The 13,590-nt window shown below is 46.4% G+C and overlaps 1 protein-coding gene across 11 annotated transcripts in view; it reads right to left on the reverse strand.

Moving 5' to 3' along the window:
• The window catches only part of GIT1 (GIT ArfGAP 1), a 258,163-nt gene extending 245,081 nt beyond the window's left edge, over positions 1–13,082 (reverse strand). For 9 of the 11 annotated variants that reach the window (XM_069226243.1, XM_069226249.1, XM_069226247.1 and 6 more), the window contains exon 1: positions 12,644–13,020. In XM_069226243.1, the coding sequence (XP_069082344.1) occupies positions 12,644–12,695 (52 nt within the window). In that variant the 5' untranslated portion in view covers positions 12,696–13,020. Of the gene's footprint in view, positions 1–12,643 lie in introns of all 11 variants that reach the window. The other 2 variants (XM_069226252.1, XM_069226245.1) reach the window with 2 other exon arrangements.
• Between the last annotated feature and the right edge of the window lie 508 nt (positions 13,083–13,590).

The raw sequence follows: 13,590 nt of genomic DNA on the forward strand, positions 1-13,590 counted from the left end.
CGGCAAAAGTGCAATTAACTGTGTTACAAGGTCAATAGTATGCGAAGCGCTCGACTTTTGCCCAGCGAGATCGCGCTGCGAAAATAGAGAAAAAGTAGTCCACAAACCTGAAGGAAACAGCGAGCCTCGCATGTTTTCTGTACTTGGTCGCTGCGCTCGAGGAGGGCTAACCACCGGAAAAGGCATGACGTATGCGTGCCTTCCACTAATCAAAGGAAGCGGATTCTAACAGGCAAGCCAACTTGCCAATGAAAGCCACTGATGTGACATCGACGGGGCTCCGAGCCCTTTTTTAATACCTAAAGCGTCTCGCTTAGCGAAACGCATGCGCAAGCGACGCAGGCTCGACCCTAAAAAGGGTGACTGCCTCATCACGTTTAATGGTATCCAACAGCATCAATCAGGTGCTATCCGTACCTTGTCCTCTGGTATCATTTGCACTGTTCTTGCATCCCCTGCTGCAATCATGACCCGTGGTCAACGGGGTCATAATGGCAGTGGAAGCAGCAGAGTAAACAGAGCTCTGAAAGCCTTGCTTATTTACCTTAGTATCCATGCCTTCCTCTTTCTATAGCCCCTCAATAGGTAGTAAGACACCTCGGAGAAGCTAAGGGTCAGAAAAGAAGCCAACTCTGTGATGTGATATAAGAGATCAAAGGAGTATGAAATTCCCTTGACTGCCCCTTGCATTTTGGTGTCCTGACATTCAGGTTGGCCCAATCTGAATGTTCACATTCAATACTATTGCTCATTTATGATATGATCTATTACTTAACTTGTTAGAAAAAGAAGTTGTATACACAGAATTACAGAAGCCAGTCTCTGGAACACGGCATTTTAGAAGCTGATCTGGTGCCTACAACGGTGCCACTATTTTTGGTTCCACGAGCTGCAGCATACTGTAGTTCATCCAAGCAGACACCTTCACTAGGCTTTCTGAGAATTAACACGTCAGCACCATGAAGTTAGGGTACACCTACAACCTAAGCATTCTTCAAGAGTCCCTATGGTCTTGCATTTGCTCCAGTTAGAGCTATTAGCATTGTAAATTCCAAACTGGACTTTTCTTGCCAAATAAATTGAAAATGAAAAGTAAAACAATTGACATAAGCAATCCAATTCAAAGCGCCACGGCTGCCATGAGCATGAGTGCAAAGGAGAGACACTAAAGGAAAAATAATTTTGCTCGCAGTCAAACGTATCGGTAAACAAGCAATTATCCATGTAACATGGTCGATGGCCAAGGCGGTAACAAAACTGCCCAAAGGAGGGACAAACCTAAAGCATTTACCAATGATAACAAAGGATTTTTGAAAGGCAAGCCCATGAACGAGTGATAGTGATGGGCGTGCAGTAGGCGTGGTTAAAAGTCCACAGATATATCACAACAGACCAGAGCGCTTGCGAGCTTGACCTTAACATGAATGTTCTGCAAAAAAGAGCAAACAAATAATTCTATATCTTATTTGCAAAGCAGGGTGCAGACAACAAACTTCTGAAAAAGAACAGAACTTCCGTAACAAGAAAAATCATATTTCATCACTGCTTTCCCACATTTCTAATCAATAAAACCCACAAAAATACAAAACATGGCAAATAAAAAAAACTTTTAAACAAGCATTTGCAATGCAGTAGGTCTCACATATTTAAAACAAGTTAATTGTCACGTTTTGATGACAGCACCCACGAGCAAAAACAAAAGAAAACATGCATGGAAACAGAGAAAAGACTCGGCAAAATGAAAAAGTTTGCTTTAAAAAAATAATACTTTGCAATGTTGTTGGTCCTGCTGGGCATGTTTTTGCCAGTCACAAGCCTTCTGTTTGCGGGGCACTAGAAGTTAAAAAGAATAAATAGTACCTCGATCACGTCGGTAGCAGCGGACGGGCACTAATTAAGTTGAATCAATTAGTGCTGGATCCCTGCTCCACACAGAGAAACAGAAATTATGCCAGGCGTGCCTTGATGAAATACAAAGCTGTAAAGAAGAGTGCCACACAGACCAACAAATGGTAAGTGACAGGTGGGCTCCTAGCCCTTTACTGATCACAACAGAGTCTTGCAAGCTAGACGAATGCGCTAGCGCATGCACTCGCAGGCTCGACCCTAAAAAAGGAAAGGACTCATTTGCCACAAACCAATCCTCAAAAACACTCCACTAGCAGAAGATATAATCCAGTATATAACAGAAAACTCAAAAAAGCATTTGACAAAACATAGCCAGCCACAGACTTACCTGACTAATAACTATGAAAACAACCCTTTCCTCAAACATTCTGATATTCGGCAGCCTTAAAACTAGATATTACCACAAAACATTTAGAGTTTATGAAAACTCAAATAGTTACTATTTGTTGTACTATTTTATATTAGTATTTAAATCGCTTCAGCACCAAGAGCCCATAACTAAGGCAGCCTAGACCTGGTAAACGGACCACGGTGAACTTCCCCAGTAGTGTAAAGACAACAACCTACTACAAGAGGAACCACACAAAGAACTGTGTTTAATAAAAAATATATGACTGACTCTTAAAACTTTTCCTGCCATCTCTCATGTGTCCCAAAACAAGGAAAAATACTATCCACAGCTCAAATTGTACTAGAGGAGCCTGCTCATATAAATATGTATGTCATTATCGATCTATGGTGCTTTCTCAGACTGTCATAACGTATCAATGCAGAGAAAATATTCAGCGTGAATTTTATTTTTCTTGAGTAGGTCAAACACAACTATAGCGTGTCAGCCAGCAAGGAAGCAAGGCTTCTGGATGGAAACAGAAAAGATCAGAAGCTAACGTTTTCAAGGAGCACCTGATCCCACAAAAAAAGGCAGCCTGGACCTCCGCCTCAGCACCACAGCTAAACGCATAAAACTGAACTACCCTAACTACTCTGAACAAATATATCTTGCTGCACATACAAACTGCTAAACACCTACCTCTTCAAATAGGAGCACATGGCATCCACTCACAGTTCTACAACCATACCTAACAAAAAAGGCTCGATTCCTCTACATCGAAGCACTATCGCTTTACAAAGATCACAAATACAGATGCAATGGAGGTTGCTTCCCTAACATTGTTGTGATTGGAAAAGTTTCAAAAAACAAGTTTCTGATCAGCAATATTCAACCATGAGCACAACATGAAATGATGGACTTCATGTTTAGGGCGACTTTGTCACAAAGCCATCAGTGCAGTGCTTTAGAAGATGTAGCTGCATACACTCTAGTGGTCGGATTGCTTTTCACAGGGAAAGACCACGAAGATTTATTTACCTTTTAATAGTACATGCATATGTCCCTGTGAAGGTTGCAGAAGACCGGTTCAATCTCAGATCATTAAAGCTGCAACAAAAGAGGTTGAGTCACTGGCTCTTCACTGTGCCAACAGTTATGCCCCAGAAGAAGCTGCTGTCGAAATTGCCCTAGCAGCCTCATTCAGTTTTTTTAAGGTAGATTCAGTGATAGTTTAGAGGGACATGGCTTGCATGGGCCTACGTTTTTCATTGAAATCACCTAATCATTTCGATAAACATGCTAAGGATTTTTGTTTTTAAGATTGCTTAAAAATAAGTTATTTGGGATCACTCTACGTGAAAACTGTTTAGATTAAAAAATAATAATAAAATCACTTCTTCTAGTCAGAGACATCCATCTTTGTACCAAAAGGTGTGGGTGCATACAAAATTTTCAGGATAGTCAATGATTATATATAGGATTCCCAATTCCATTCAGTGGTGTGAGTTTAAGTCATATGGACATTATGACAAACTGACATGAATTTGGCCTCTGTGGACAGACAGACAGCCCTCCTCTCTCTATGCACATGTAAATTCCTCCAGTTATGTCATAAAACTCATAGTTACAAGAAAATATACTGAATTGAATAGAGGACCCACCTTTGCTTCTCCAGAAAATGCCATGGATTTCAGCAGAAACAAAGTGAAGACCACTCTGGTTTGGCAGCTCCACCACAACAATGGCTAAAGCTGAGCAGGTTACTGAAACATAAGTTAAACTGCCAAATATTTACTTAGCGTAACCATGGGTTGCAAAAAAGATTTTAACCTTATTTCATAAAAATGTTTCTCAAATTCAGTCAACTTTCACCAGCTTCTGACGATCTCAGAAGATGCAGAATTAGTTTTTTTTTTTAAAGGGTGCACTGAAGTGAAAGAACAGACTCCTATTCCTTGAAGGTCAGCTGCGTTGTGGTCTTGGATCACAATGCAAGTGGCCCGGCAGCTGACCTTGAAGGACCAGAGTCTGTCCTTTCACTGCTGTGGTCTTGGATCAGTCAGAATAAAGCACTTGCAGTGCCAAGAGTCAGTCAGCCTGGCTCACATATAGAAAATAGGTTGGAGTACATAAGATCACTTCCAAACCTTCCCCTCGATTCCAGATGTTCAGTCCACACCTTTGCAATGCTTCATGCTTTTGCATGCTGTGGTATATTGTACCAAGTATGTAACATGCCTTTGACCCTCATACACCTCACTCAACACCTTCTGAGCAGGACACACTACATCCAACATTCTTCCTACCACACTCTCCAAAAGGGCGCCCAGGAACCAGATTGAAAAGAGGAGTACTTCGAAGTTCTTTATGAATGCTGCGGCAGTACAACACAACACAACTGTCCACATACCTGTTAAAAGGCTTACTGAGCAATCATAGTCAAAGTTAATGATACAGAACCGGTGGAAAACCTTCTACAACAAACCTCCTCCAACAGCAACAAACTATACCTATGCATTTTGCACCCACCTGGAAGCAATGCTGCAAAAAAACTAGAAAGAACAGAAACAACTAACTAGCCATCTTTTGAAGGAAAGGCAAGACCCTGAAAATTCCGAGCAGCACAAACACAATATAGGATGTCTTACTCATAATCACTGGAAAGGACGCGAGAAAACAGTGTGAAACCTGGTGGGTCTTGAGATACTAAACTAGTCTGGTGGTGCAGCGGGATGATGCATCTACTGCAGGGATTTGTGTTTGATCTCATGGTCACAGGTTTGAAATCTGGTGGGTCCACTTGGCCTTTCATCCTCCTATGGTTGATAAAATGAGTGCAACTGAGGTGGGTAACAATAAACATCTGTTATTTAAACAATAAGTTACCCTTATGTGTGAACGTGTGCTTTACAAATGCATGCGTTATGTTAGGTTATTTTACGTCACGATACAATCTGAACTAGTGAACAAACAGGCCACACTTTTCCAGGACACAGTGTATAAAATAATACCGTATGTATAGATTAGCCCACCACCGCCCCAGTTCCCTCGCTCCTTAGACATCCAAGGCATAGCAAGTTTACCCCATATTCAATAAACAAGCTCATCATAATCACATTCTTTGATTGGCATGCTCCATAAAGGAACACCCAGCAACCTTGGCTGCAATCTTCCAAACAACCAACAACATCTCCAAATCATCAATGACTCACTGTTCCAAACATGGATCGGCCAGGGCTTGAACAAGATAGGGTCTTCAGAACTGTACAAAAAAAAAAAAAGGCACAATACATCTGGACAATAACAAGCAAATTCAAACTTATCACTGATCAAAGTACCAGAAAAGGACAACACCACCACTTTTAGCATCAAGAAGCCTACCCCACACTCAACTCGCAAACGTTGAGCTTTAGAGCAGAGAGAGGAACAAAAACTACACTGACACAAATCAGAGTAAATAAACCAACAGCCACAGAGGGGCAAAATCATGGCTTTGATGAGTCAGCAGCATGTGATAAAGCTATTCCTCATCATGCTACAGAGATTAGAAATGTGCACGGAGAATCTTGGCTATACCCTGTAGACTCTTTGTGTCAATTCTCACTAGTGGGGGTTCAACAATTAAATAGGTATAGGCCTCGTCAGCACTCCTTAATGCCTATGAACACAATGGTCGCCATCACAGGATTGTCCAATGGACAATTGGTGGCGTCTATGGGTGACACACAGATCCATCTCAGAATGCAAAAGATGCAGAGACTACATCATTGGCTGCTTTTGACACCGTCTGCCACCACACCCTCTGCACTCGCCTCTACGACGCAGGGATCCGCCACAAAGCTCTTGACTGGATCACATCCTTACTCTCCGGCAGAACGCAGAGAGTCCGCCTCCCTCCCTTCCTGTCGAGGGCCACCAAAACCATCTGTGGCATTCCCCAAGGATCTTCTCTCAGCCCAACCCTTTTCAACATCTACATGGCACCGCTCGCCAACATCGTACGATCCCACAACCTCAACATCGTCTCCTATGCCGACGATACCCAGCTGATCCTCTCACTCACCAAGGACCCAGCCACCGCCAAAACCAACCTACACGACGGACTGCATGCCATCGCCATCTGGATGGAGAAGAGCCGCCTCAAACTTAACTCGGACAAAACAGAGATCCTCCTCCTCGGCTCCAACCACTCCGCATGGGATGACTCCTGGTGGCCAGCTACCCTGGGAACGGCACCTACACCCACCACCCACGCAATCTAGGCTTCATCCTTGTCTCATCGCTCACCATGACCCAGCAAGTCAACGCCGTCTCATCCTCCTGCTTTAACACCCTCCGCATACTTCGCTAGATCTTCAGATGGATCCCCACTGAAACAAGAAGGACGGTCACCCACGCTCTCGTCAGCAGCAGACTGGACTACGGCAACGTGCTCTACGCAGGAACCACAGCCAAGCTCCATATGAAACTACAATGTATACAGAAGGCTTCTGCATGCCTCATCCTCAACACCCCACGCCGCGACCACATCTCAGCCCACCTCAGAGATCTGCACAGGCTCACCCTCCACACCACCACCACCATCATCATCACAGAACCTACTTCTCTGTTCTTGAATTCTGCAAGACAGTGAAGACATGGCTCTTCGAGTAAGTGCCAAAGAGGCTACACTCACTCACCTGCGAAGCGCCAGGATACCCTCAAAGGTGAAAGTGCTGTATAAAAATACACAAACTGTCTTTAAAAATAATCCCAGCAAAGCGCTGGTGCCTCATGCAAGACAACCAAACATTCCCATATAGATCTAACCATGTGTCTTTGCAGACATGGCGAGCCACTGCCTCTACTCCATCATCTTACCTCCTTACATATGAGACGAACTACATATCGATAAACCACGTCAGTGGGATCTAAGGAGAACAGCAATGTAATAATGGATGAGAAAGATACCAGTCAAAACAAGCACTTGAAGCCTGGTAACAGTATGTGCGAAGAACAATGGGCCACGTTTACAATGCCCATCTCCTGTTCTGGATCTTGAAGTGTCTGGTACATAAGAAAATGTCCAGCACCACAAAGTGCTGCGATCCAGCAAGCAAGACAACTTCATTCACTGCTTGCCATCACAAATAAGCAATCACCTGTGGTAGTTCATGAAGACTTAATTAAACGGTGACCTAGAAAACGTTCACATCTGTATACACCTTTTACGCGTCCTACAATCATATAGTCTAGTCTTACATTGTCCTGCATAATGCCACGAACAGGCCATTCCAACGTGCGTACGTTCAGTGGATAACAGGGGTGATCCAAATAGTAAACACGTTTATGTCACATGAGCATAGATTTGTTCTGTAACCTGTGTCAACATTCACTCTTCCCGTAACAAAAAACTTCCAGCGCCTTGAAGACTAACGCTCGAGGCCCCAAATACATTAAACTCATTCATAACTATGTTGCTTTACCTCACCACTTGACTTCCCTTTGGACAACCTCGGCGGGGTGGGAGAAACCAATTATTTAGAAAGTTGGGGTGGAGGAGCCCGGGAGTCTGATTACTGTGGCTCTTAAACAGGACAAAGTTCACAAACCAAAGGCCTGCAGTAGGGGAGGCTGAAGTTCCATTCTATCTGAAGCTCAATACATTCGCTAAATAAAAAGTCTGCCCTGACACCGATACAAGGATAATGTTTAAGCAACGCTAGCTTCCTTCCCATTCAGAGCGGTCAGCAGAGGCGGTTCAGAGTAAGCAGCCACAGTGTACGGTTCCACCACAACGCAGAGCAGAGCAAGCTAAGGCAGCGGAGTGCACGCGTCCCTCACGTGCACAAGGCTCAGAGTGCGTAACAGCGCACAGCATAGTGTACGTAGCAACAAACATGCACACCCGTGCGATGGACGCAGCAGTGCACGCGTCCCTCACACAAAACAAACGCAGGGCTTAGTACGCATAGCAGTTGCGTGCGCCTCCCAGACAGGACACTGAAGGATGTTACAATAATAATTTGATACATAACACTGTTGCCGTTTCTAACACCCCCTTAATGAACCTCCAGTTACCATCCTTGGGTGGATGGAAAGTTGAGTCTACATTACCTGCATCTCAAATGTATCCAATGGTCGCAAGACCCACTTCAAAACATACGACTAAACTGAATGAAACACCAGTCTTCAGATCACCACATTTAACAGCAGCAAGCATCAGGTCACCGAGGCTTCCTTGCCAGCTGTTGTGCAGAAGACCAAAGTATATGTTTTACCTTATAAATAGGAGCCCACACTCCAAACGATTTTGATTCACACACGTGCTATGCGAGGCGGTCCTTTGAGTGCGCTCCGTCATCGCACAGATGTTTTTTTGGTCTGGTTCAGAAAGTCTTTACCGTCACCGTGAGGCCAGGCCCCTCCAATGTGGGCTCTATCCCTACACACAATTGGATGCTCTGAAGCGGGGGCGGCAGACGGTACACACACTAAAGTGGTACACTCTGCGAGCAGCATTAGCAGTAAAGCTTTCTCCTGCACACAGCCAGGCCGTGGTGCAAATGTCACTGATGCGTACACAGCATATAGCAGTGCACACACTTCAGTAACAGCCCAGGCGGCAGCCGACACTTTCCTCCTCGTGAGCCACCGCGCCTTTAGGGTTAAAGGACATCTTGGCCTCTCTCTCCCCCGCCACCCTCTCTGCAGTATCTCTCCCTGGCACCAGCTGTGTTGATGTTTATCAGTGACGTGGACACTTATAGACCAGCTGACCGTAGGCGGCTCGTCACGAAGCCCATCCGGATTTCACGACCTCTCTTCAGTCAACCACAATAGCTGATGCGTACAATCTTCTTGCTCTGCGTCGGATAAATATGTCTCTCTGTCCTTTCTTTCTGCAACACAAGGTACACCTTACCTCTCATCAAAACCCAGCACAACAGGACTAACCCTCGACACATTACTCAGCACCCCACCCCTTTTACAGCTGTAAGACTCTCCAACCCCACACTGCTACGTTCGTTGGCTTTGCCTCTGCATCCCACCCACGGGTTAAACAAAACACAAATCTGCTAATCCCTATTTTGTCCCGTTTTACCTTTTTAGTCCTGCAACTATCAGACTGCTTGTTGTAAACTCAAACTCTGCCTAGCTCCTTCATCCACTGACGTTTAAACGATGCCCATCACTCATGCTCTATAAAACTACTGTAGTTCTAACCTTATTAAACACACACAGCAGAGCAATAGACCTTTCCTCCAACTTTAACTATCTCCCAAAACCTCATCCCCCTTTCTTGAACCCCCTGACCCTCTGTCTATATTGTAAAAATCTGCCGAATCCCTCCCAGTCAAGCTTCTGTACTCTCTAAGCCACTGAAACAGCACCCCCATTCTCAGCTAACAACACCATCTCTTATCACAATCACCTCTCATCCAACCTCACACGCCTGGATCGATCTAGAGCTTCTGACACCACTGTCATATCTTTTTTATTCGGCATCCTTTGGGCACTTGGCTTTGAAGGTTCCACTCGCATGTTTTCCCCTCCCTCTCTGAACTATGCGTCCCTTGAATGACAACCCAACTCCCACACCACTTCCTGTTGGTGGCCACCAAAGCTTTCTCCTGGGCCCTGTCCTCTTCCCATTGTACCCTACTTCCCTAAAAGAGGCAATCTCCTCTTCTCGTTTCTCTTTCCATCTGTTTAGATTTTTCACCCAAACCATCGTCTTTCTCCCTAATTTCTAACCCTTTCTGCAAGGGCGGATACCGGACTGTCTTACTGCCATTCGACATTAGATGGCCATCCATGGCATGTCTCTAGGTTACCTCGCAGACACTTCATCCAGCTATGTCACATCAAGCAACGTAATATCGGCCAATCAGCACCTCTATAGCATAACAAACCTTTCCCTGGGCATCATCTGGACTGCAGTCCTTACTCCTTCTTGCACCCACACACTGGACGTTATCGCTCAAAATATTAGAGCCTGCCCGAAACGAATAATCTACCTGTTGAAACCCGAAGGTAACGGGAAACAAAGTGCAGTCCGACCAAACATTATAAATGTGAATTTTGTACACATGCACCTAAAACGACCCATTGCTGTTCTGCTGCATATGCTTTGCCATGTACTGTATTCAGATGCCTGTTTGTTATTGTGGTCATATGGTGGCTTAGACACACGATTTGTAACCACAATCCGTGCTATCCATCAGTTGTCCGACTGCACTGAAATGAAAAACTGTGGTCATGTCAAAAATTAAAGAGTTACAAATTTGATGCTACTTAATAAACAAATGAATGACGCTTCAGCATGTACTGCAGCCTAGAGACCTAAAGCTGTCCCTGGTCATCTGGCGGCACTTTAACCAGCACTGGCGTTTCTTTGCAGTTGCGATTCTTTAATCAGCTTATATGCAATGTAAAAATGAAATGTACAAGCACCATAAATAACGCAAAAAAAAAAAAATCCAAGTATCTGTCAACCTTACCTAGAGGGGCGACTGAAGAAAGCCGAGGGAGGGCATTGCTTTACACCCAGTTGGACTATGAGCTTCCTTTGTACGTTTTTTCCCCAGGGCTCTGAAGTGACTCGTGCTCCCTATACAACAATCTGGATAAGTGATCCACCCAAAAGCTTTGGAAGTCACCAGCGCAAGACACAAAATGCACTTACAGCTTGTAAATCAGAAGTACACACAGATGCAAGCCCTGCCGGCCAGTGGCTGTAACCATGTGTGGGCCTTTCACAGGCCCGACACTGAGGTAAGGCTACCAAAAGATTCCACGTCATCAACGGCGCAACATGGTTTGTCCTTTTACAGGGCATCTGCTTTCAGGCCTGTTAGTAAAACTGGTTCAAGTGAAGTTAACCACGAGGACAACTTCCAGGATACATTACGTTGTTAAATAAAAGCCCAGGACTGGAGCACTGTGTGACAAAGTGACATCAAGTAATCTTACAATCGGGCGCAGTTCTTAGGGGGGTCTTTCTCCAAACACACCAAGGCCAGGTTAATAATGAGGCACGCATTGCCAACAGTGTAAGTGAATTAAAAAGAAAGGCCGAGTGAATTCTAAATTATAACAAACTGTGCCCACAAGCAGAACTACACTGTCATTTGCTTGTCTGATAGCTCCTGCACAGGGGCTCTTGATTCATGCAAGAGCCTTATAATAGTTCCAGCTGCTGTGAGTGCCCAGGGATGCAAGTCGCTCAAACTGAAACTACTGGGGACCCTGGGACTCAGAGCTGACATGCTGGCAGGTCCTCTCCCTCCACACGGCTGTCAAGCGAGCCCAGGTCACAGGTGTGACACCATCTGGCACTTCTGGATTTTTAGCCAAGAACAGTTAGGATTCTGGGTCGTGTAGTTTTACTGCCGTAACTATGAGTTTATACATCCCAGGATTGAAAACTCAGCGTGCTAATATACTACCGACGGGCTGAATGTGTCTTACATGAGACGCCAGGGATCCCCCAGTGTGTCCAGGTAAGGGCAAAAGATGAAATCAAGCACAGATGTTCCCCATGGGGCAGCTTCTGCTAATTATGCATTTTCACAAGCTTCTGCATTCTGAGATTGTAGTTTGCTGCATGCGTTGTACTCTCGGGCCTACTCGTTTACTCGTGTAAAGTGGGGTTGGCTAAAAAAATATATCTATATACCAGGAATGGCTGGCCCCACCTGGCGCTTCCCGTCGATAGATGTGTGGGTCCCTGAGCCTTCACAGAGTACCCCAGGACCTCGGCGTGGTCTGCCACCCGTCCATTCACTCCGGCTGCAGAGGCATCAGCTGGAAGGAACCGTACAAAGGAGCGCCTTTGTGTGCGGCACAATGGGACAAGTCAGTGCACTTCCTCTCAGCTCACGCCAGGCCTTTGACAAGCCCCGCACAGTATCGGTGGCCTTCGTCCACCTATCGGGACAATGTGTCAGCCCCGACAGTGCGCAAAAGCCAGGGGGAGGCGGTGTCTATGCCAAGGCCATGTACAGGGTCCATCTATGCCCTACCCCACAAGGGGCTGGGCACAGCCAGCTTGTGTGCAGCAGGGATGCCACAGACTGCCTGCTACACTAATCCTCTACTGCCTGCCTCCCTCTCCCGTGCCCCGCTCTTCGGACTGCCCCTGCTGTTCTACCTGCCCCGTCTCTCGCCCAGCCTCCACCCCACTCCTCCTATCCCTTATCTTGCACCCCCTCTTCATTCACCTCACCCCTCCGCCCCCTCTTCTGGACCATGCCCGAGCTCCTGTGCACACCGGACTCTCCTTGTCCCCTCTGCAACATCCTACAACATGCAACCAACCTTCTTACTACAGACACCTATGCTCTCCTGATGCACCTCCCACCCCAAGCTTTCCTCACTTCCTTAAACATGCCCTTCAGATCCCCTGTAGCCCCCGCTCACCTGGGGCGCTGCAGTCGGCGCACACCTCGCTCCTCTGCACCTTCCTGGACATCCTCAGAGGGGATGCGGGGAGACCCTTCTGGGCCAGCTTGGTATCCGTGCAGGGACGGGTGCCCCGGGGCTGCTCGGCTACTCCGCTTCCTGGCTGTCAGCTGCTCCCAGGCCCGGCTGCAGGAGGGCTTGGCTTCCTTCTCCGCTTCTTCTGCCCCAGCGGTTTCGCAGGCCCGGCTTCTGCTGCAGGAAAGAGCGGCTTCACAGCCCCACCGGGCTGCTCTCATCTACTCTTCCCTTCTCTCGCTCCTTCCCTTCCTGCCCTCCTTCTCTCCCTCCGCTGCTTCCAGGCCCAGGCTCTGCTGCAGGAAGCGGATCCTGGCCCTGCCCATCCAGGGGGAGGGGCCCGAGTCAAGCTTCCCCCCAGGGGATGGGAAAAGGAAATGGAGGGAGAGAGGCAAAGCGAGGGGGAGCAGAAGATGCTGCGTTAAAGGGACACGACTCTTCTTTTATTATTATTTACTTTATTTAGGTGTCTTCACAGAGTACGCAATGCAGAATGAAAAACCGCTGATCCCGCCTTAAGAGGTTATGCATGCACGCTTTCCACGTTGAGCAGAAGGGGCAATTGAAGCTTCCAACCTGCCGCGGAGCTTTCCAGGCTGAGCTACCCGCGGAGGTAACGGTGAGGTAGGGCGACGCAGATCGCTCTCATGCGGGTCATACCATCAGGCGCACCCTTAGCCTGCTTCTGAACCCCACGCTGTGCAGAAAGGTGACTTTTGTTTCTAGCTTCTGCTAAGCCTGAGAGGTAGAAGTGAGGTAAGGTGATATTTTTTTAAGTCTAGAAAAACTTTGTCTCTTCTGTGGGAGGGGTTACTAAATAATCCAGTATTACCGGCCGCACCTTTTTTCTAATCCTCTACATTTAATGAGCAAGTCCATGCATTATGGGA

The sequence above is a fragment of the Pleurodeles waltl genome, chromosome 3_1, assembly GCF_031143425.1.
Source record: "Pleurodeles waltl isolate 20211129_DDA chromosome 3_1, aPleWal1.hap1.20221129, whole genome shotgun sequence".
In the NCBI taxonomy this organism is placed as follows: domain Eukaryota; kingdom Metazoa; phylum Chordata; class Amphibia; order Caudata; family Salamandridae; genus Pleurodeles; species Pleurodeles waltl.